At 39.8% G+C, this 24,208-nt stretch overlaps 2 protein-coding genes across 3 annotated transcripts; both read right to left on the bottom strand.

The window, feature by feature from the left end:
• Nucleotides 1-5,282: 5,282 nt before the first annotated feature.
• bglapl (bone gamma-carboxyglutamate (gla) protein, like) lies at nucleotides 5,283-6,535 on the bottom strand. Its single transcript, XM_010796692.1, has 4 exons — nucleotides 6,475-6,535; nucleotides 6,022-6,324; nucleotides 5,815-5,911; nucleotides 5,283-5,429 (listed from the first exon to the last, which is right to left on the bottom strand). Exons 1-4 carry the CDS (start codon nucleotides 6,533-6,535, stop codon nucleotides 5,327-5,329), a joined length of 564 nt encoding a protein of 187 aa, XP_010794994.1. The 3' UTR covers nucleotides 5,283-5,326.
• A 4,692-nt stretch (nucleotides 6,536-11,227) lies between these two features.
• On the bottom strand, nucleotides 11,228-21,814 carry erp27 (endoplasmic reticulum protein 27). Of its 2 annotated transcripts, none has more exons than XR_800731.1 (7): nucleotides 21,591-21,814; nucleotides 16,074-16,159; nucleotides 14,705-14,842; nucleotides 14,503-14,619; nucleotides 13,693-13,818; nucleotides 12,921-13,118; nucleotides 11,228-11,318 (listed from the first exon to the last, which is right to left on the bottom strand). XR_800731.1 is itself a non-coding variant. In XM_010796678.1 (7 exons), the coding sequence occupies exons 1-7, from the start codon at nucleotides 17,387-17,389 to the stop codon at nucleotides 11,277-11,279; spliced, it is 765 nt and encodes a 254-aa protein (XP_010794980.1). In that variant the 5' UTR covers nucleotides 17,390-17,447; the 3' UTR covers nucleotides 11,239-11,276. The 2 variants fall into 2 exon arrangements, 1 of the variants encoding a protein (XP_010794980.1); XM_010796678.1 differs by lacking the exon at nucleotides 21,591-21,814 and adding an exon at nucleotides 17,332-17,447 and having other exon boundaries at nucleotides 11,239-11,318.
• Nucleotides 21,815-24,208: the final 2,394 nt, after the last annotated feature.

Raw genomic sequence — 24,208 nt, 5'->3', positions numbered from 1 at the left:
GAAGGATAATAATGTGTTATTGTTGAGTAAATGGAGAATTGCACAGGGGAAAATACGTAGATCTATGCCACAATTTTAGATGCAGATTTTGTTAAACTAATGGACCAACGTAGTTATTACTAGGGCTGTGCAATTTAATCGATCCTGCGATATATATCGATATTTTGTTCTGGAGAATCTAGATACACAGACTCCGGTGTCTTCTTCTCGCAGTTAGTGTGAAGCGGTTCAGGAGAATGGCGGCAAACATTAACCCAGCACCTTCGTGCTTAAAAGCAGATGTGTGGGAGCACTTCGGCTTTAAAAATAAGAAGGAAAGCGACAATTTAGATAAAACTATGGCGGTTTGCAAGCTGTGTCACACAAACATGAAATACTCTGGAAATACCACTAACCTACGAACCCACCTACAACGTCACCACCCGGACAAGGTAATGCTAACTGAGGAACTCAAGAAGCTGCTGCCGCGGGGTGACTCAAAACAAACCGTGCCGGACAGCGATGGCGCTAACGGCCACACTGAATCCCTGGGTTTTCGTCTTTTTAACTCCCCTTCACACCCTCTTATTTTGGGCTACCCATGGCTGGTAAAACACAATCCCCACATGGACTGGTCCACCGGGAGAGTTTTGGGTTGGCATAAGGATTGTTTGGCCACATGTTTCCCTTCTGCCCCGGCTCCAGAGAGACCTCTGCCCTCCACCCATGTGACTGTTGCCCTGACTACTGCTGTCTCTACCACTCTCCAAGCTGCAGCAGACTCTGATTTTCCGGATCTTAGCAGGGTGCCCACCTGTTACCTGGACCTGAAAGTGGTTTTCAATAAGACTTGTGCTTCCACCCTGCCCACCCATCGACTCTATGACTGTTCCATTGACTTGTTCCCTGGGACCTCTCCCTCTAAGGGACATCTATACTCCCTGTCAGGCCCGAGAGGGAAACAATGAAAGATACATTGACCCCTCCCTTGCTGCCGGGATAATTTGGCCTCCCTCCTCTCCGGCTGGAGCAGGCTTCTTCTTCGTTGACAAGAAGGATAAGACTCTTCATCCATATGTTGACTACAGAGGGATACATGACATCACCATAAAGGACAGGTACCCCCTTCCTCTTATCTCTTCGGCATTTGAACTATTACAGGATGCAAAGATCTTTACTAAACTTGATCTTCGAAATGCATATCATTTGGTAAGGATAAGGGAGGGGGATGAATGGAAGACTGCTTTCAACACCCCTTGTGGTCATTAAGAATACCTCGTAATGCCATTTGGGTTAACCAATGCTCCAGCTGTTTTCCAGGCTCTGGTTAATGATGTTCTCCATGACATGCTCAACCAGTTTGTTTTTGTCTACCTCAACGACATTCTCATCTTTTCTCCGGATGAGACGACCCACATTAAACGTGTCCGCTAGGTGTTGCAGCCTCTCTTGGAAAATCTACTATTTGTGAAGGCAGAGAAGTGCGAGTTCCACATCCCCCGTCTTTTACCTGGGATTTGTCATATCGGAGAACAGCATTCAGATGGACCCATCAAAGGTCAGTGCAGTCACTGAGTGGCCTACATCTTGGGGCAGCCATCTCTCAAAGATCGAAGAGAGACAACAAGCTCCACCTCTGTGCTTTCCTGTCTCACAAACTCTCCCCAGCCGAGAGAAACTATGATCAATGAATCAATCAATCAATGTTTATTTATATAGCCCAATATCACAAATGTTACATTTGTCTCAGTGGACTTCACAGTTTGTACAGAATATCAGTATGACAATACGACACCCTCTGTCCTTATTGATGTGATATGGGTAACAGGGAGCTCTTGGACATTAAGGTGGCTTTGGAGGAGTGGCGCCACTGGCTGGAGGGAGCCAAGCACCCTTTCCTAGTCTGGACCGATCATAAGAACCTTCAGTACATCAGATCTGCAAAATTCCTCAACTCTAGACAAGCCAGGTGGGCCCTATTCTTTACCCGATTCAACTTCACTCTGTCATACCGTCCCGGTTCTAAGAACGCTAAAGCTGATGCTCTATCCCGCCTGTTTGATTACGATCCAGCTCCTGGCACTCCCTCGCTAATCATTCCTCCCTCTTGTGTAGTGGGGGCAGTCACATGGGACATTGAGGAGAGGGTCATGCAGGCGAGTGCTAATGTTTTGGTTCCCTTCGGTTGCCCACAGAACCGGTTGTTTATTCCTGACCCCCTTCTCTCTCAGGTCATCCACTGGGCACATACTTCCCTCTTCTCCTGCCATCCTGGCGTTCGCCGCACCATGTTCTTCATTAAGCAGCGGTTCTGGTGGCCCTCCATGGAGTGGTCGGTCGAGGACTACGTGGCAGCCTGTTCAGTCTGTGCCCGGAACAAGACTTCCCGTCAGCCCCCTTCTGGTCTTCTGCGCCCGCTTCCAGTGCCACATCGCCCCTGGTCTGACATCTCGTTGGACTTCGTCACAGGGTTGCCGCCGTCTCAAGGTAACACCACTATTTTGACAATTGTGGATAGATCTTCGAAGATGGTCCACTTTCTCCCGCTGCCTAAATTTCCATCTGCCAGAGAGACAGCAGAGGCAGTGTTGTTCCATGTTTTCCGTCTCCATGGTTTCCCTAGGGATGTTGTGTCAGACCGGGGCCCACAGTTTACCTCACAGTTTTGGAAGGCTTTCTGCTCACTCATCGGTGCCACAGTCAGCCTCTCTTCTGGATATCATCCGCAGTCTAACGGCCAGACGGAGCGGCTGAATCAGGAGCTTGAGACCTGTCTACGCTGCCTGGTGTCTCAGAACCCTGCCACGTGGAGCACGCATCTTATTTGGGTGGAGTACGCACACAACACTTTGCCTAGTTCTGCTACTGGTCTCTCACCTTTTCAGTGTGCCTATGGATACCAACCGCCGTTGTTCCCCGACCTGGAGAAGGAGGTCAATGTTCCATCTGCCCATGCCCTCATTCGCCGATGTCATCGCACCTGGAGCCGGGCCCGCCAGGTGTTACTACGGAGTTCAGCCCGTTATAAAAGGATGGCCGATCGCCGACGTATCTCTGCTCCTGCCTACCAACCTGGACAAAGTGTGTGGCTCTCTACTCGAGACCTGCCCCTTCGAGTGGAGTCTCGCAAACTGGCTCCTTGTTTTGTGGGTCCCTTCCCGGTATCCAAGGTCATCAATCCTGTGGCAGTGCGGCTTCGACTACCTCGATCCTTGAGGGCCTATCCTACATTTCATGTGTCACGCATCAAACCGGTTAAAGTGAGTCCACTGGTTTCATTGTGGTTTCTCTCATTTCAGTCTCAGCTTTCCTGCCCTTGATTGAACTCCACCTGCTTCCCATCCCTAATTAGCCTCACCTGTGCCCCATTATCATCTCTCCCTCTGCCTACTTAGTGTGCATCCACATTCCCTTCAGTGCCAGTTCGTCTTAGTTTATTCCTAGCGTTCCAGCAGTGTTTTTCTTAGTATCTGATTCCACGTGTACCTGACCCAGCTTCGTGTCCTGACCCGGTCCCTGTCTACTCCTCATCTGTTTTGTTAGCCTTACTGATCTCCCGTGTACCGAACCTTGGATATAAAGACCTTTTTTGCATCCTAATCCTCTGTCTCTGAGTCTTGCTATTGAGTCCTCCACTTGTGTTCATTCAGTCGTTACAACAATATGACATGGATAATCAATATGCCAATATTGAGGGTGCACAACTGTGCCAAAGGCACATACAACCACGAGACACTACATGGTAAACTGACTGAAGTTAATATACACTCAATGTAATCCACAAGTTTTTTATCAAAGCACATTTTACTTTACAATATATACCACCTTTTCGACAATATTGTCAATTACATTTGAGCTACAACGCTTTTTAATGAATGCTGCTGACAGCCACTTGTATTCCATAACTGCAGCTATTGTAACTTTCCAACCTGGCACATGATGGTGGATCTTGTGACGATGTGAAACTATCAAATGTACATAAGTACATCAAATTTGATATATTTTACTTTACTTGAATAATTCAACAAATGTTTTGGTGTGGCAGAACTTTATCAATTGTATCCCTCAACTAACCCCTCAAATGTACATTGTGACCACTAAACCAAAGAATCTTACTTTATAAAGAATGTAATCTACCTACAAAAACGTAATGCTGCTAAGGAACTGATGCATTAGTATAAAAAATAGTAACATACTGCATATTAATGACCTATCTGTCCTGGGAGAGGTTTATTCAGACTCATGTTTTACCAACCTTTGTTCATAAAAGGTTTTTTTTCGTAGTTCCCATGGATGTTTTAGACAAGATCTATGATTTTTAAAATGATAATTTAGGTTAAAAATGGGGCAATTCATAACATAAGTAAATATATGATATTTTCTTACACTTCATTTCATTTGGGAGTGCAATGTGATAATGTTATATTATATTCTGTCAGAAAGTTGTTATGTATTTCAACAAATACAACACCAAGTCCTGACTTTGGACTAAAAGCTAATTGCTCAAATCTTTTTGACTGACCAACACTGTCATCTAGTGGCAAATATGAGAAGAAGTAGGGATGCTGATGAAATTTGAGCATGTTTATTTATGAACACCAATTGAGTACAAAATACATGTTAGCCACAATTAAAGCAGCTAAAATTAATATTTTTAAATTAACAATGGATAACTTGACTACTTGTATCTGAAATGTGTTATTTGTAGAGAGGAACCCAGGAGTTATCATCCAGTTCTGCATGTTTAAACATATAATGTGATTTATTTTACCAGCTCATAACATTTTGATCATTGAGGACAGAACAACAATTCGACAAAACAAAATAATGTATTATTTTGAAACCCAGAGGCAATTTTTGGTTACAGTCATTACAAACAACTGATGTGCATTTTACACACACTGTACACTACCACTATCAACTATCACTTAAACTACACTACTTCAATACTCCATCTACTACTTACAAAACTACTGCTTCTAGTTTAAATAAGACTAAAGCAGGAAAAAACAACGTCATACATTTACATACAATACATCTGCATTGGAAGCACCATTTGTTGCATTATACAACATATATTAATTATAATATCTTGTGAGGGTTACTCCACAGGCTCAGTCTCCATGTGCCTCTCTGAAGCCTGGAAGAGGCCTCATCACTGGACCATAAAAGCTGGTCACATTTGCAAGGATTTATGCCAAAAAAAAAAATCTCAGTTGAGCATCATTACATGGGCCAAACACTTTTTTTCCTTGATTGTCTAGTCCTGTTTCAGGGAAGTTGCATCATTATATTACAAAACGACAGAGAAAAACAGTTCTTATGTTGATAAAGAGGAATCTTAATCTTAGAAGGGGACGGGTCCGTAGTAGGCGACGTATGCGGCGACGATGCCTGCGGTTTCAGCCATCTCGTCACAGCCGTCGTGCAGCTCACAAACCTCCCAAAGACTGTACGGCAGAGGGGAGAAAAACATTCAAAGTGCTGTAAAATGTACTTATGTCTATTATAAGTACTTAGATTCCTTATTTTAAATCAGAGCTTTTTTTTACACTAGATAAAAACTACAATGATTATTTAACTTTTGTTAGGAGTGTCCACAAATGATTTATGTTGACTACCGGACAATTTAATTAAAGTACATTTCCAAGTTCAAGGCTTTTATTAGTCATACGTACATAGCTACGGTGTAGTTATGACGATGAACATCTTAGGTCACAGGCTCCACCATAAGTGTAACACAATAAAACAGAAAAAAAAAGCGAAATAATCCCCGTACAGAGTATATTGTTGCATAGTAAGTCAGTCATTTCCACATAGAGTAAATAACTGTACCTCTCGAGCTGCAGAGGGGAGAGGTCTCCTGCTGGGGCGGCTCTTCTTCTCCTCAGGAGAACAGCAGCCAGGTCTCTTGTCATGACCACCTCGGGCGCTGTAGGGACAAACCTTACAAGCTCAAACCTTCTTGAATTTCCTTGTAATACAGACACACTTTAAGTCATTTTAAACCATGCAAAGATTATTTCCAAAAACGTTGCCTACCCTCAGTACTGGCTGACTCTGAGGAAGATGAGGAGGAAGAAGAAGAAGAAGAATCGGAGGCAGAAGAGTTGGATGCTGAGGAGTCAGACTCAGAGGACTCAGAGGATGATTCAGAAGATTCAGAGGAGGAGGAGGAGGAGGAGGACGAGTTAGAGTTGGAGTCAGATGCAGAGAAAGAATCAGACTCGGAGGAGGAGGAAGAGTCTGGAGCAGCAGCAGCCGTGGGGTCAACAGCTTCGTCAGCAGGTACAGCTTCAGCAACTATGTCGTCTACAGGGTCCTCGACAACCTCAGGTTCAACAGCTGTGTCGTCTACAGGGTCCAAGACAACCTCAGGTTCAACAGCTGTGGAGCACAGAAATAACACTTGATACACACTCTGTATAGGCTTACATTATTTCATAAAACAAAAACAACAGGAATCACAGCAATGATGAGAGGAGTCAGCCTTACCTCCCATGGACCAGCACACAGACAGAACAGCACAGATGGAGAGGAGAGTCAGAGTCTTCATGATGCCTTGAAGTTAGTTTCACGCTGTAGACACGCTGATTTATTGGTTGCCTGCTTTTCTCAACCTTCCTTCGATGGCTTGCTGTTTCTTTCGCCCAATTCCAGGTCAATATATACTGTAGTCCACCTCCTTTAGTCAAGCCAGAGATGACCTTCTGATTGGCTGGGGAGTCAAGTGTCAACATTTCCGCTTCCACTTCTCATACAGTAAAAGCTCCCGTAACACCCACGCATCCCTGGCACTTGGTTAAAAAACTCCTTCACCCGCACACAGACTTACACAGCCACAAAAATTCCTGGCAGTCATCTGTATGTACGGAGCATATGCAGTGTGTTGACCTATATCTACTGTACTGTATGCATGTTTCCTTTACATTAAATTAGAGACAAATCAAGGCAAAACAAGGGAAAACATGAGAAAAGACCTGTGGGAAAAAAAAATTCTTTAGGGGATTCCCTTTCCCGATGATTCACATTGAAATACACACTCTATATTTGATATATATTTCTACCTTTTAATTCCAATTCACTCTTTTGAACCCAATGTAAATGACAACTTATATTACTGAATTTACACAGTTTCTCTCTCTGGCTCTTGGGTTATCCAAAAATTACTTTTTGTCATATTTCTTCCAACAAAAATGCCATTGTTTCCCTGTCAAACCAACTCTTTTTCATATATATGTTAACAAAACTTGTATATCATCTTTCAATCCTCACCCCTCACCACTGGAGTACAAATAGTACAACACAAGTTTCATACAAATATGAAACTCCAAACCAGTGGTGTTACTGATTTCTGAAAAATCTCTGAAAAATACCCTTCAAATGTAAATGGGATTTTAATCAGGGAGAGACTGTTGGAGGTTTGACTGTTAACATGAACTTTGCCAGTTCTGCCAGTGCTGTTATGTTGCTTCGCTCTTTGCCCCAGATGTGATCGGCCACCCCCACAAACCCCAAACTATAGCCCGAGCTGACCACAAGCTACTAATCGAGTGACATGGAACAGCAGTGAGCCTCATTATGCGACAGAGCTTGATTACAGTGTTGCAGAGATCCACCAGAACCGCAGTTAGTCGCTATATACAGAACCATCTCGGAGCAACTCCTGGCCAGATTCAGGCACGGCCATGGCTTACCAACGCGTGGCCCAATACAAAGCCCCACTTGATGTATTTCAGCGGATATAAATATAAGCAGCCCCCATGTGTTGGATGCAGCTCTATGCATGCGGCTTTGGATGCAGCTTTCTGTTGTGCCATACCGTTTAAGTGTGCCTTCTGCTGCGGTTCAAGACAAGTTGGCATTTGGAGTTTGCAGCTTGGTCCTATAAACCCTATTGCAACTTAAATACTGTCTAGATAACCCAAAGTGTTTGCACACATATCACTTCATGTGTATATATATCTCAGAGGGCCCCCAAACAGCTCCATTTGTCATTCAGTGAGAACTTCAGTGCTGCTGCAGGGTGACCCTGGTGTCCTTCGTGTCAGTGTTATTCCTGGTGTCTTGGATTTATCTTGGACCTTGTGCTGTGTAATTTCAATGTCTGCTCCAGTGTCCATTTTTGTGGGAGAGAGGCAGTCGGAGAAAACAACTGCCAAAGCATCCCTGAATAGACAGGAAATACTGTTAATCTGGTGCATTTCTGCATTTGTGTTGTTCCCTTGGCTTTGAAATCATTTGATATGGACAATAAAAGATGGCAGCTTTATCTTATTCTTGTTCTGGGTTTACACAGTTCCTGTTTGTCCAGGGTAAACTGGAAAACTGAGGTGCACAGGTGAACATGATGGACAGTTGAAATGCAAAATGCACTTTTAGATGTCTTTTATATATAAATATGTGTCCCCGGTGTGCCAGGGAACTCACAAAGTGTCAGAAAACCAAACCCTCTCTCTTTTCCTCCTTACCCAAATCTCTAAAAACGGGGGTACAACGGAGCTGATCCAGATTTGCGTCCGATATGACGTAATATCGGAAATATGGGCTGGCTATACACCCACAGCCCTATCAAAAACGTTGCTGTCAGAAAGAAATGGCCGACTGTTTCTCAATGTTGAGGACGCTTCCTTGGTCATGTCCCTCCGAGTCAGGTCCTTCAGAAGCGAGGCAAAAATCCTTCCTAGCCTCGGAAAATGAAGAATGGTGGAACAGGCTAACACTAGTGCAGGTGTGCGTCTTATGCGAGGCCTCGCCTTAAATGGAACGCGATTTCCGCCAAAGATTTTGGAAATTGGTCCGTGCGCCAAGCATTGTGGGGATTTTAAGACTGCGGAGGATACACATGAGCAGCCTCAACATTTCCCGCAACGAAGGACGCCGGCCTCTGTAGAATTTCAAGCATCCTGGACATTGGAACAGTCCTTCGGCGGGTCTCGATGACGTAGCATCCTTGAACCACCCTCAGTTTACATTAGCAAGCATCGCTAACACTCAGAGCTAACCTGTACTGGAGAGAGCATGTGTAAAAAAGCAGGAAATAAAAAAAGGAACTCACCTTGTGGTAAACCCGCAAGAGAAAAAGCATTTGGGCTCCATACTGTTTCATAAATAATCCTTGATGTGGTTTGGAACATGATATGGAATTGAATCACGGCAGCATTTAGCTGTATCTGCCGGTAGAAGGACCCAGATCAGCCATTCTCTAACAGGGCTGAAATAGAGGGATGTCTAAAATGCATGATCTGTTTGGTATTCTGAGCAATACATATCATAGACATGTTTTTATATATTTTCATATATCTGAGACCCATAATATATGCCTAAAAATAGCATGATATGTCTTTAAGACCTTTGAAGACCACTCATATCCGTAATAAAGAATGTATGACCACCGGTCCGATACTGGCCAAATTCACTGGATCAGATATCGGAGAAAAAGAGATGCATTTGCCTAAACTATCTCTCAAAAAATGTAATCAAGGTAAAAGGTTGCATTGAGTTTTGCTATCGTACATACGTAGATTTGAACTTTTGCAGATATTCATACCCAACATTTCATTCGATTTTTGTACAAGTGCTGAGCAAAACAAATCTTGCTTACATTTCTGTGTAATTAAAAAATAAATAAATACAAGTATGGTAATTGTTTTTAAACCACCTAATTTGTTCAATAGTGCAGAAAAAACCTTTCATTTGGCATGTTTTGATATTATGCCCTGAATAAGATAATCTTAAGAAATTGTTGTCTGCCAGATCTATCATATTTCTCTTCCCATTTTTGATGTAGTAAGGTGTTTGTGTGCCCCAAGCAAGGTAGGATTTAAGAGAAATATGCAGGAATATAAGACGATAAAGAGAGAGTTAGAAGTTGTAAACTTATGGAAAGAAGTAAATATCTACAGCATTCTTAGTTATTTATGATATTAGACAGAGGTGATGAGGGACATTGGACCTTCAATTATTTATTTTTGCCTTGAACGAAGATTTATTAGGTTTATTTGGGACTGCTTAGTTTACAAACAGGGCCCAGACATCTTCAGAATTAAATCTGTTTTGCAGACGTTTGTGTTTAGTTTAAATTAAGGGAGAATCAGTTTAAAAAGAGATTTAAAAAAAATAAGAAAAATGTTAAACTAATCTTAACTTTGACAATAATTGCTCACATTGTGTGTTCTTGGAACACAAAATCCCCAAATGCTTCCACTGATTTTACTACATTTGACTGTATATGTAAACACAGAACAATGTCAACTTAACTCTCGTTCGTCACTTCTTAAAACTAAATGTCATGTTAAGTTCTCACACAAACATTAAAAATGTATATCAAAAATCTCTGGTTTATGATCAACTCTGATCATCATGCATCATCATGCAACAATTAAGTTTACATAAATATCACATTTAAATACCTGACATTAAAAATATATTGTAATATTATTTCCGGTCAGTTGTTATGGGGCTGACTATTTGTGCATCTCACAGTTTGCTTGTTGGTGGTATAAAGCCATCTCACTGACCCTATCACATTTTATTATGTAGCATGTCTCATCTGTGGAGTGTCTCGATTGCAGCTGTAAACAAACCCGGATGGCAGGCAATACACGCTATATTTCCTCTTTCCAGGCTTACCAAAATCCGCCGGAAGCATTGGCCAGGCAATACAACACCACTAATTACACCGATCCCAGACTGGGCCTTGAAATTCCCTTGTTGCTTGGGAGAATATCTCTGGGTCAAAGCCAGACATTTTCACCCATGATGTAGACCATCTGCTGTTCTTTTATAGAGCCTTTATTGCTAAAAACTCTCTTTATCCATATTTAGAAACCGATATTCATCTGAGTTCAATCTTAATTGTGAGTTTGATGCCTTGATCTTATGTAAGTTAGTCATGCAGATATTATGTTTTTCAGTTTATTTACACACTGTCCAGGATCAATATCTTCCCAGTCTGCTCTGTGTCAGTCTCTCTGAGGTCGTTTTTCTTGTGGGGTTGACAATAACTTGTGGACAGACTAACTCACTCCGCCAGATCTCTGCGACTTGTGGCCAGTGACCTGTGGTCCGCTTACCCTACCGCAGGCGGGCTCACTCACATAAACATAACACGAGGTAAATAAGGAAGGACACACATGCACACTTGCAAATGCTCATTTTGCATAGTTTCTTTTGTGTTGGAGGGAACAATTGCAGGGCTTGACCGTCTGACACAGCCACACTGTTTTCATAAAAGAAAGAATTCACATCAGATGCTTTTTCCATTTAGATTTTTTTTAATACATTTTGCATTCGTCCTATAGCTCTGTTTTGGGTTCTACTCCTGCCTGCGGCACCTCCTGAAAAAGAAAATGTCGTAAGTTAAATACAGCTGAGAGGATAAATATGTTCAACATACGTGCACTTATGTAGCGTTTCATAGACATGAGTGAATTTGTCTGGAAGAATGCTCACAGAAATGCTTTCCTTAGGGAATTAGCTTCTTCTATGCTAACCATTTTGCTGCTTTTTAAGAAATTGTTTCATTTATTTTATTTCATTTATTTTTGACTCTGCTTGACTTTTATCTGTCAGGAATTGTCAGTAGAATATAACATTCAATGCTTTAACAAGAAAGAGTAATGGGAAAACACAAAAGTCTAAAGAAAGAAGGCTTTGTAAGCTGACAGTTTTATTTTGATACTTTGATACTGACCATATACCTGATAATCACACATGGCATCACTAGACACACAAATGCCCACAACACAACAAAATGTGACAAATAAAACACACATACTAAAGAAACAGATGTGCATGCAGATCCTGTTGGAAAAGATGTCCGTGCTAAGGCCAATCAGACTGAACAGAGACTTTTAGAACAGAAAGATAAAGATGGAGTACGACTTTAGAGAGAGATAAATGTGGAACTAGTGACACACACATGGACCAATAGATGGTCAGTCAGTGGCAACTTTTAGTTCTTAACTGACATTTCCTCCGTCTAGTCACATGTTACTTGACCAGCACATTGATTTTAATGTTCCAGCCACAAGGCACTTATTTTAGTAAAGATGATGACAAAAATGCCACCTTTTCACAGATTTTGGGACGATTAAGCATTTGCCCTCACTATAATGTTCAATAACTGTGGAACATATTTGTAGACTGTTTTGTCCCACTGTTCAACTTCCTGTATCCAAGAAGAGAGCGCAGCACTTCTTCTGCAGGCTCTTTAAGCCATGTTGCTGTTCTTTTCATGTATTGTCTTGTAGCATGTAGTAAACATAATACATATGTTTACATTAAAAGCAGATCATTTTAATTGTATGTTTTATAATATTTTCTCAGGTTTTTTTGTTATAATTGTTTCTCTTCTTTAAAACCATAGTGCAAGTCCGCAAATACTGAGATATGATATGGTATAATAATTGACTCCAAAACAATGATTATATAATTCACAATACTTTTACCCTACACAAAGTTAGTAATAATAAATGAATGATATGCTGACTGTGTCTAAAAGGTATGAGAGTGGAAAAAATGTGATCAATGTCAACATGTGTTTTTTGTCAAGAGGATGTTTTCAAGGCCTTTACTTCAGGAAATACCAGAAAGCTAAGATTGTCAAAGGCCTGTAGAGCTTCAGACTGTGTGACACCCAGCTGCAGCTCAGTGTGGTGTAGCAGTGAGGTTTCCTGTCTGTGGTGTGGTGTCTATACTTTACAGCACCACTATCACTTACCTTTCAGCCACTTCTTCGAACATGACAAGTGAACAAGCGCTCCTGTTCTGTCTCATCTTTCTACCTTAAATCACTAAACTCAGTTGCTCTTTTCTGCATTCAATTGTTAAAAGATCACAAGTCGTCCCAGCACATTGAGCTACATTTGAATCCTGAACGTCTTATAATGTTACCAGCAGCAATGACTCATTTTAGGTAAGCCATGTTGACTGCTCACCTTCAGTTCCCCTCGTAGGAAGGACTGGCAGAACTCCTGCACTCGCTCCGTAGTGATTTTCCCCTCAGGCAGGAGCCACTTCATGTCAGAGTCACCGTCATACAACCCAACTCGAGGGAGGTCCTTAGACTTGAGGCCGAAGTAGCCCAATGACCGGGAGTTGGACTTCACTGCTCCATTTATCAGAACAAACAATAGCTGGAACACAAATGTAATAATTTAATAAAGCTCATTATAAATGATATTAAAGTTATATTCTCCCGGTTAGGATTACTTAAAGGTCACCTATTATGCAAAATCCACTTTTTCATGTCTTTTATACATCACCATGTGTCCCCTCTGTGTAAAGAGATTCTGAAAGTTTCAGGAAAAAAGATTCTCTCTCTTTTTGTCCTGATCCATTTCTATAAAAACCTGTCTGAAAATGAGCTGATCAGATTTTGGACACTTTATGATGTCATAACGTTTTTTTGGCTTGTGTAACCCCCCCCCCACCTTATCACCTGAATCTCCTCCTTTGAGCACCATTGTGTTCTTTTTAACCAAATATCTCTCAGAGGGGCGTTGGGAGTGGCTCCTTATTTTCATCTAAAGTCAAACGCAGAGAATCAGCACTTTTGAAACAGGGCTGAAACAGAGGGGTTTTGATACGAAAAATAGCACAATAGGAGACCTTTAAGTAACCGCAAAAATCATACTTATACTTTAAGTCTATAAGATCAGTTTGTTATTTTTAAAATCATTACTTTTCAGGTGACAATAATATCCTCACCTTGGATGTGAACTGAGGGGCGAGAGCTGCCAGTCGCTCCTTCAGCTTAGTGTATTCTTTACTCTCCCTGTTGGCAAAGAGCAGGAGGTGCACCTTCACCTCCGAGTTAAACAGACCCACCGCAGTCTGAGGAGAGAGACAGCAGCGTTATATTCTGACCAACCCTGATCTGCTGTTTCATAGCCCGGTTAGCTCATAGGCCTTTGTTATGTGGTCTGCCAAGTACAAATTATAAAGTAATTTAGTTTTTGTTTTGTTATTTATTCATATGTTTTAATCATTTATTTTGGTTGTACATTGTAATATTAATGTAGCCTATTCATTTATCTGACACATTTAAACCTAGGACTTGACTTGAACATTGCTGAGTAATAACCACCCAACCTTTTTTAAACAAGTACAAATAAAGTGCTGGTTAAACATTGACACATCATTGACTCATCAAGAATAGTGATAAAGCAGAGGTCAGTGAGATACGATGAAATAACACTGACTTTCTGCTGCTCATGGTGTAATTTTACTTTTGAAACTTTAAAAATATTTTGTTGCTAATACTTCTTAGTTTTAATAGACGCAGGAATGTTACTTGTAGTATTTCTGAAGTATGGTATTGCTACTTTTACTTATTTAAAATATCTTTGGTTGATTAGAGGGAAGTTGCTTTTTGTCTTTTATTCATTTTGCATTTGTCTTAAATTAAAATGTAATTCATGACGAAAGAATTAAAGCTTTAGAGGTCAGATTACAGGAAATAATTAATAGTTTTTGAGACAGAGGCACACTGCAACAGAAAGAAAAGTTGGACTATACCACTTGGTTGTATTCTGTGATGTATCGGACCTCGTTGATGGTGATGAAGTTTACAAGGCCATCAGTTTCTACCTTCTTGGCATCGTCAAAGCTAAGGTTCTCCTGGTGGTTATCTGCCTGGATCACATAACACATCAACATTGTTAAACTGACATCATTTATTGTTGAAAAGATGCCTCAAGTAATACAATTAAATAAATACCTTTCTGAAAAGTGTGATGGTGCCGGAGGAGAGGCTGTAGTCCGCCCACACCTCTTTCTCAGTGACGATGGCGAATGACACAGAGTCGACTCGCTTTGCAGCTGCAACGAGTTCCTGATAGCCGTGACTCTCTTCTCCCTGAGACACAAGAGAACCGAGTCAGTGTTACATCTCGTCTTTTCATTACCTTCTTTTACTTTAATCTATGTTTATTTCTGTTTTTCTTTCATTATCGTCTGCTATGTAGTAACTTTGATACAATTTCTTGTCTTTTTTTAACATTTGTAGGACATTAAAAAGATGCTTTAACATTCAACATTTGTTTTCCATTGGTATATATTTATAGTTTATTAACACATGTTGGCCAATGCAATTCTTACCAAACAAGTGGGCATGACATGTTACATTAGAAATGTTATATCTTTAAAATTACAAAACAAGTATAATTACTTTTTATTTGTTATGACCATCTTTACTTTTTTTCAATTTTTAACAAACCGCTTTTGATTCCTGCTATGAGATAATTATTATTATTATACATATGGTATCCCTACCATATTTGAGTTGTGATGCATTGTTTCTCCTTAAAATTACTTTCATTAAAGACCACCAGTAGGTATACAAGAACATTCTCCTGTTACCATCCTGTTCCTCGAATACAATTTGAAAAAAGTGAAGCGAGCATAGAGAAAGTCAGAGATGAAACAACAAACAGAACTTGCAGGAGGAGAGAGCTGACTCAAAGAGAGGTGAATCATGTCTATTTTTGAGACAGCATTCAGAGCTCTGGCTATCCCTTTTATTATTTTGCAGCCTGTAATATGTGTTCTTTCCTAGTTACAGCTACAGCACCAATATTTTGGTTTCTTTTGACCTTCAGCATCATGGTTCAACTATGATTTATCCTCATGTGCTGTCTTATATTCTCCTCTGTTGGACTTTCTCTCTGTGTTTGTTGACAGGAGGGTCAATGGAGCCAATCCCACAAGCCTTCAGATATTCAGATACGTGTGGCTTTCCTGTCAAGTGGCCGGCGATCTTCCCCCGCACACAGAGTCTGCCCAAAGGGCTGGCCTCTGTGGGACAGCAGCCACTCTCGCTCCTCGCAGCATCAGCTATGCCAAAGGTGTGGCCACATGAAGAGTAGGCTACTCGTCATCCAAATCTATTTGTGGCAGCAGCATCACCAGCACTAGGCTGCAAAGAGCTGCATTTTTGGAGCTCTCTGCTAATTTGTCTCATCATGACCGGTTTTCCGCATGCATAATAAACAAAGCCATAAAACAGACTCTCTGGGCTTCAAAGATGTCTGAAAGCTGATTTGAGCAGACTGTTTTATTCTTCTGTATGTGCAATTATCATGTCTGACCTCCAGGAACCCGATGACCACCACTTCCGCAGAGTCGATGAACGCCTCGACAGCTTTGGTGTCACTCAGTCTGGGCAGGGCACTGTCTGAGAAAGAAAGACAGGAGACACACTATTTAACGTATTTGAAATGTACGGTCCTAGTAATTGTTTCAACAATATAGCAAGAGTACAGCCACTATAGGCTGAATGCTAACAGCAGCATGCTAACATCCTCACACATTACCGTTGATTTCCTACATTTCGGGCATTTTGTAAACAAATATTTCACATTTTATTTGATCATGTTAGTAAGCTAACATTTGCTAACACAAACTATAGACAAAGTACTGTTTGAAATCAGTTTGCAGATGAGCAAACTTTATCCAATAATCTGAAATGTCAGAAATGTGACTTTTCTGATGGGGGTAAAGGGCAGAGTTGGGAAGTAGTGGGGTACTACACTTTGTTACTGTACTTTCTGAGGAAGAGATAGAGTCACCCTAGAATCTACAATGTAGGCGTTTATTTCCCCACTTTGTTTGTCTTTGCTTGTGTTCTAAATAGTTGTTGTTCAGTGTTGAAACATTCATTAGCTAACAATGACATAATTACAATTTGAAATAGAAGATTTGTAATGTTCTATTAATATAAAGTGAGGTCCAGTTACCAGTTACTCTATGAAACAGCTGGTAGTTAGGGTCCTTTTTACTTAAGTACATTTCGAAGCCCATACTTTTTTACTTTTACTTGAGTAAATAAGTTTAGTCAGCACTTTTACCAGAGTATTTTTAAACTTGAGTATCTGTACTTCTACTTGAGTAAAGGATGTGTGTACTTTTGCCATCTCTGCTGAAGGGATAGTCCGGGGAACCTAGAAGGATTCATCGTCTGAGAATATGGGCATTAGAACATATCTTGTGTCAATCAAACGTTTTAAGATACTTATATATTTTATGGTGGTACTACAGGACATGTTAGGATTCAATCTCTGGGGACCATGCTTGTCTGCAATTTATTTCAATCTATGTTGTTCCTTATATTTTACAAAAATGGGGTAGAGACAGGGTCACTAAAATGATTTTGATTCTTCCTCCAGGAACTATTAGGTCCAGATCTAAACAATTGTACAACATTTATTAACAAGTTTAAGTGGTGAAAGACTGCCCCAACATCTAAAAATGTACAGAGTTTCAACATGTTGAGGAACAAATAATGTAAGAAGTGAGAAAAACTCTGGAATAAAACCAAGAAGAAACTGATTACTTAAATGAGTTTACCTTTCTCTGTGCCAACGACAGACGACACCAGGAGGGAGAGAAACAGAATGATAAGCATGTTTCTAAAGATCTGACTGACGGGAAGGCAGAAATAAAAGTCCAAAAGACTTTGTAGCTGTTTGACTTTGTACTAGGAGTCGTTTCACCTCTGCTGTGTCTCTCACGCTCGCCACTTGTCAGCCGGCAGAGGCTGGTGCAACTTCTCTGGGATGTGATTGGAGACTCAATGGGAACCAGCCAGGTGCTGTTGATATGAGCAGGGGTGGCGGGGTGTTTTACTACGTGTCACTGTGGGACAGGTGTAAGTGTGTGTCTACACTCTGGTGTGGCGGTAATCTGAGGGTTGAGAGGGTCAACATTGAACCCATTTGACCTCCGCTTTTGTGAAACATACAACTCCTTTTTTGTTGTATCTTGTTTTGCTTAACACATTTTCCATTGTGCTGCTGTGCATTACATAAATCTATAGGCTGGATAACATGCAGGCTGCAGATATACAGTGAGGAGGCCAGGGAAGGACCAGCCAATGGGATGCATGTTGCTACATTCACCACAGGAGGGACACAACTCCTAGACATCCTGTTATTTTCAATGCGCACAGGGAAGTTTGTTTACCTAAATGTGTGATGAGTTAAGAATATAGCATTTGGAGAGACAATGACAACTTTTTTTTTCTTGTTACTATCATGAACAATTATTTTACCTTCTTCTAAAGCATCTTTAAGTACATGTCCATGGGTAATATAAAACAGATGTATTACTATTTTCATTTTCTTTATATATAGAATAGTTTTATAATCAAAAGGGTTTCCTAAATTCAGTAAGTGTAAAGCAAGACAACTGAGAAATGTCTATGTTTTCCTAATGCCATATGAATAAGACATTTAATATAAATGTAAAGTGTTGTGTCACAATGATGTTCAATACATTAAATTGGCTATAAATACCATGCATTGTTGCAAGGAACATATTTGATCATCAATAACATTTCATATACTCTCAATCATAATCATACAAATGTCCTCCCTCTGCAAGCAATTATCTCACAAATTCATAAAAATAAAATAAAGCTCTATTGGTCATATTGACCCATGCTGTTGTAACCACGGAACCATAAACAATAATAGAAAAACAACCATTGAATGTAAAACTGTGGGCCAAGAAAATAAATATACAGCATTCTTTCTCACATAACTTAGCAAGAAAAAAATCCCACAAACGTACAGCAGCTCCCACACCACCACAGACATGTTGTTTTATGTGGAAATGTTAAAAAACTAAAAGGCTCTCACATATAGATACATTTATGTGTAACAATCCCCTAAAAAGTATTAAAGTATTACAATAATTTATATGAAGTTTGATGTTTTACTCTGTGATTTTAAACTTTCTCTAGTGCTCTCAATACAATAAATCCACATTTAATAAGAAAAAGAAAAAGATATTTGGATTGAGAAATAGAGAATAAAAAGCCCCCCAAATGCTGCTCTACATGTAAAATATCACATGTTGCAAGGGGATAAGAGCAATAATGAAAACTTGTATTTCATCGCAATATTAGCAAATGTTCCCTCAGTCAAAAACATGTTCATATTTGTTCGGGCTAAAAGGCAACACTAATACGTCATTGACTTATTGATATTAATATTCCTATTGTCGATGAAACTGAAATGTAAAACCTTTTTAGTGTTTATTACGGTCACTACTTACTTCACAATTATTTCCTTGGTACCCTATATTTATAACATGTTTACATAGAAAGTTGTGGGCGGTAAGGTAAATCATTATCGAATGAGGTAATGAAAGAATATTCTGTAACACTGGAGATATAATGTAAAAGGAATGACAAAATCGTTTAGTATTTTTTAGCGGGGAAGATCTTTGTCCAACTGACCAAGAGAAGATTCGGTTTAAGTAAAAATGACAGGCCAATGACAGGTTGCTCATATGGTTGGAGTTGCAAATAAACAAAGCAAAAGTGCTGATTACAATACAAGCAATGGCAGAAAAATAAATGTGGTGAAAGCCAAAACAAAAGGAATAGGCATTGAACATTAAATATACATGACAACCCCTCTGTATTAGTTATAGCAATATTTAAAATCTAATTTAATAATAATTTAATTATCTTTATATTTTATTGTTCAAAGAAATATCAGAGCAATACCTGTGTTTCTACTCATGAAATTGTGACAGATGCTTAGATGTTTGATGGTGACATCAGTGATGTAGGTAAACATGAGGCTTGGGGATTACTGGCTTCAGAGTGTTGCCAGGTTAAAGCTGTCACGTCTCCATCAACCATTACACAACCATTAACCCTGTTAGGCTTTGACTCAACCTCTTCGTGTAAAGGACTTAAATGACAGTAATTAATGCATGATCATATTTCAACACTTTTTTCCCTCTTATTCTAAATGAAAATAATAGCCCGGTTGGCAACAACACCCTGTATGAGTGCATGTTTCTGTTGCTTTTAGCATACAACTTTAGATCAAGATCAAAATAGCAGGATAGTGATGAAACTCACATGCAGCACTATAGATGCTATGTGTGTCTGCATTGACCCTTATGGACAAGTCCCAATCCTATTACAGCCTGTAAACTGGCAGCCTGTCAGGCCTCAGAGTGAAGAGTTGAACCTTCGTGTCAGAGCAAACAGCTAAGTGGACAGAAACCATGACAGTGCCTGACAGGCTTCACCTGAGGTATGAGGCAATCAGCCTCTCGAGTTCTTTTTTGTTTTTCTTGTGTCTGTGTCTGTGACCTGCTGCTGGGATTTAAGGAGGAATAAGATGTTAGTCTACATGTTGTAATCACAAGCACATGGGCTTTGCAGATCAACTCTCTCCTTCTAGGAACTGTATTTTAATACACTCATGCCATAGTTTGTGGGCGATTTCTGGACCCATAGGTTGCCATTTAGGGAAAGATTTGGTTTATGGTCAGCAGTATAATGAAACTACACTGCAGTACACACGCACACTTTAAAACATGTGAAATGTTTAGCATAATTATTTCTTTAAGCTTCAAATGTAAGATTGATAAACTGCAGTTGCTGGTGTCTGAGGCAAATGTTGATAATCCCTGTTACTTCATTGTATGTCCAAATATATTAAGTTATCTTTTCTGCCAAGAGTGTGTCATCTCACACACATATGTATCTTTTTCTCTTTAAAGCCCATCAGAGACCCTCTGGCTTTTTTCTTATCTGCTTTCTGAATACAGTTAAATAATTTACACATGGTAAATTAAATTAGAGAAGCATGTGATTCCTGTGACTTTGCAAAGTCTAATCCTACAGCCACAGAGTATAAATAGACCCAAGAGGATATTTTTACTCCAGTTACTAAATACATTCAGGGTTTGCTGAGTTAAAATAAAAATACAAACCATATCATAAGATATTTATCTTCTCTTCTGACTTTTTTCATGCCACACCCACCACAGTAACTCCTATTCCTCTCAGTAACCAGCAGGTGACAATCATGTTTCAACAGAAAATAACCTGCGATTTAAAGGAAAAGCCAGACTGCTCTCGCCTCTGACAGATAATCTCATTTTCAGTGGACAGACCAACAACAACACAACACAACATATCTTACACAACAGTCTTTAGACAGCTTGCTTAAAGGCATGTTTGTCTTTCGTCCAATATAATCATTTATTAATCAGGCATTTTATGTGCGATGATTATTTGTAATGTGCATATTTTTTATATACATTCAAAAATATCAAAGCTATATTGAGAGGACTCCTTCCCTCTGCTCATCAGTGTTTTTTTGAGACATGATCTTGAGATGCTTGAGATATGTTTGTTCACTTGTGTTGGAGTTTTCTTTTCTTGCACAATCTGTAGGGACTAGGGAGCCTTTCATTTCCTGACCTGCCTGGCCTGTTAAGCCCCACTGTTTGTTTTTTTCAGGACACTGTGTCTCAGGGGATCTTAATATTTAAGAACCTATTAATGTGTTATACCAGATTAACGGAAATAATCTCAGCTAATTGACGATATAAACCATTCTTACCAAAACACAAGTCTCATAAGAAGCATCTAAATGACCCCTTAGCGAAAAATGCTAACGGACATTGGCACAGAACTCAAGATAAAAGTACCCTAAATTATTACTTATCGTAGCTGCACATACAAGATCTCCGATTAAAACTGAGGTTCCACAGATTATTTAGGTATATAGTATCATCACTGAGTGATCCGAATTTGCGACAGGGGAAGCAAAGACAGACATCACAACACGTACCTTTACGTAGCTTCTAGGGAGATCGTCTCACCGTAGCTGTTAATCTGATCAAAAGACGTGTTCAATGGCATTAAAACGAGAAAAAACGCGGCTGAATCGGTTAATCCATAGGTTGATAAAGTTTCTGGGCAATAATTTGAATTATTTATAATCCATAATTCCATTTTTATGTAAAAATCGCAGAGCAAAAGTTAGCTGCTAATGGTAGCCACCAGAGTGGCTGCTGCTTCCGGTCTTGGCAATGCAGCAGTATAATACACACACATGACCAAATAAGGACTATGTGGGAGTTCCCCTCGATTCCATTGGCTCTAGAAAGAGATGTCACATGTCAAAATCCAGCAGGGGGAGCCAGAGATATAAAAAAATCCACCTAAATGGCCCCAGAAAAGTTTTTTTTGTGCTAAATCTGTCTAAAAATGTCAAATATTACTTGTTTTGCATCAATCTTGATACAGGGTACTTATTATATGTCGTACTTTGGATTCCTAAAGCTTTTAGTCTACTAACCCATCATCCAAGGTTAGTTTTCACTATAAATACAAAATATTTTTTGGACGGACACTATAATTTACAGTTTTTTACCATGTTCAATCTGAATTTTCTTTAAAATAAAAAACATCTATATTGAATCTGACTTTTCTACATCGTACTGACAGGTTTATCATTACTTTGAGAAAAAAGATTATTAATGTAACCCTTTTAGAAGGGAAGATATGGTCATTTGTTCTGGGAATGTCATTTCCGAGCCTGAAACCTGAAAAACAGGCTCGGGGTTTAACAGGTTAAAAAGTGACGCATACAGCTGGGACGGAGCGCTCGGTGACGTGCAGGATTATAAAACCGTTTGTCCTGTAGCTTGTGTTTGTACCTGAACTCATCACTCGCTCAGCGCTGGAGGTATTTTTGCTGCATCATCTGGAGTTTAGCTCAGTTAGTAAAGCCCCTCCAGACTCTAATCCTGAGTGAGGCACTTTAATACCCCGCTGCATGAGGCTTACCACAAACACATGGGGCTTGTTCCACCGCCACTCTGTGACCAACGTTTTGAGCGACTTTGAAGGCAACATAGTCGGCTCGGCTTCTCCGTTTTTTCCCCCGATGCTCCGTAATGAGCATCTTTATGTCACAAACAATTACAGGACTTATTTGAGGCATCTAGCCGCGGACTGTCAAAAACATATTCATGTCAAGAAGCAGTTTCTGCAGCCATATTCCACAAACAAAGAAAGACTCACATTGCTCGGGTATTTTGCAAAAATATGTCCAAATCCACTTTTTAGTTGTTTACGACAGCTATTTACTTTCATCAGACTGAATATGCCAAACTTCCTGCATGTCATATCTGACAAATGTGTCTCCACTGCAATTCACCATTAAAACTTTTAGCCTCAAGCAAACTTTTTCTCTACATTTTAATTCAAATCTTCCATTCAGCATTTCCTTTTCAACTCGTCATCATTTGCATACAAGTACCAGCACAACAACCTGGCTACTGTCATCCAGCCCGACTGAGTGTGAGCAAAACAAAACTGCGTCAACTCATCAGGAATCATTCAAAAAAAGAATAATCCATAATGAAAGGAACGGAGTAAACAAGGAAGTGTGTGCAATTATGTGAAGATGCTGCAGGGGATGAACAGGAGAAACAAGGAGGGTCTCGTGTTTGTGTTCATGGAGGGAAAAGATGAAGAATCACTACTTTGTATCACTCTGCAAATCCAATCCCAATCCAATCCATTTTATTTCTATAGCACATTTAAAAACAACAGAGTTGAACAAAGTGCTGTACATCAACAACTATAGACATAAAGACATGAAAAACAGACAGAACATGAAACAAATGTAAAACACGAGACAATGAAACCAGATCAGAAGCCACAGACTGAAAAACTCTCCTACATGACGTAAAAACAATACAAGATAAAAACCCAAATTTAAAAGCACAAGTGTCCCCTGGTCTGTAAAAGCCAGGGAAAGAAGTGGGTTTTTAAACAAGATTTAAAAACAGGCAGAGTTGGAGCAAGTCCAACCTTGAGGGGTAATTAGTTCCATAACTTGCACTTCCAAATGCACCTTTTACCTCACATTGTCTAATATACAGGCTTCTTACGGTCATTAAAAACCTGGAAAAGTCATGGAAATTCAAAATGCTAATCCCAGGCCCTGGAAAAGTTTTGGAAAACAATATTTTTCCCAACGTTTTGGAAAAGTTATGGAAATGTAACTAAAGTTGCATCAAATATAATTTATATTTTATTTAATCTCCGAAATAGTAATACTTTAACGATAATAAATACTGTATCGTACTGTATAGTAATGAAACGTGAAATGGCATTTAACTGTTTTGCTGGTGATAGATTTTAGTTGCTTAAGCGTGAAGCTAGTAAGCCTATTTAATTTGTTTTAGATAGGCACAACATGTTTCATATGCAAACCTTATTTTCCTGTTCCATGTTAAAATAAACCGTTTTCAGTGGTACGCTGAGAAGGAGTCATTTTTTTGGTCATGGAAAATTAGGCAAAGGTCCTGGAGAAGTCATTGAAAATCATTGGTGAAAAAGTGTATTAATCAGATTAAACTGGCTTCATAACATCCTGCTTGGTTCCTGATGAAC

Source organism: Notothenia coriiceps, unplaced genomic scaffold (assembly GCF_000735185.1).
Source record: "Notothenia coriiceps isolate Sejong01 unplaced genomic scaffold, NC01 NC01_scaffold00002381, whole genome shotgun sequence".
Lineage (NCBI taxonomy): Eukaryota > Metazoa > Chordata > Actinopteri > Perciformes > Nototheniidae > Notothenia > Notothenia coriiceps.
This window is presented reverse-complemented; position numbering and strand designations above follow the sequence as displayed.

What these genes read in the sequence shown, in the direction of transcription:
- erp27 (XM_010796678.1), bottom strand. Translation starts at nt 17,389, where the DNA reads ATGCTTATCATTCTGTTTCTCTCCCTCCTGGTGTCGTCTGTCGTTGGC. An exon ending in CCATCACACTTTTCAGAAAG is followed by an intron (nt 14,620 to 14,704) that starts GTATTTATTTAA and finishes TATGTGATCCAG; the next exon opens with GCAGATAACCACCAGGAGAA. An exon ending in CCCCTCAGTTCACATCCAAG is followed by an intron (nt 13,119 to 13,692) that starts GTGAGGATATTA and finishes TTTGTGTTCCAG; the next exon opens with CTATTGTTTGTTCTGATAAA.
- bglapl (XM_010796692.1), bottom strand. Translation starts at nt 6,535, where the DNA reads ATGAAGACTCTGACTCTCCTCTCCATCTGTGCTGTTCTGTCTGTGTGC. An exon ending in TGTGTGCTGGTCCATGGGAG is followed by an intron (nt 6,325 to 6,474) that starts GTAAGGCTGACT and finishes TAGACGACACAG; the next exon opens with CTGTTGAACCTGAGGTTGTC. An exon ending in AGAGTCAGCCAGTACTGAGG is followed by an intron (nt 5,912 to 6,021) that starts GTAGGCAACGTT and finishes TTGTCCCTACAG; the next exon opens with CGCCCGAGGTGGTCATGACA.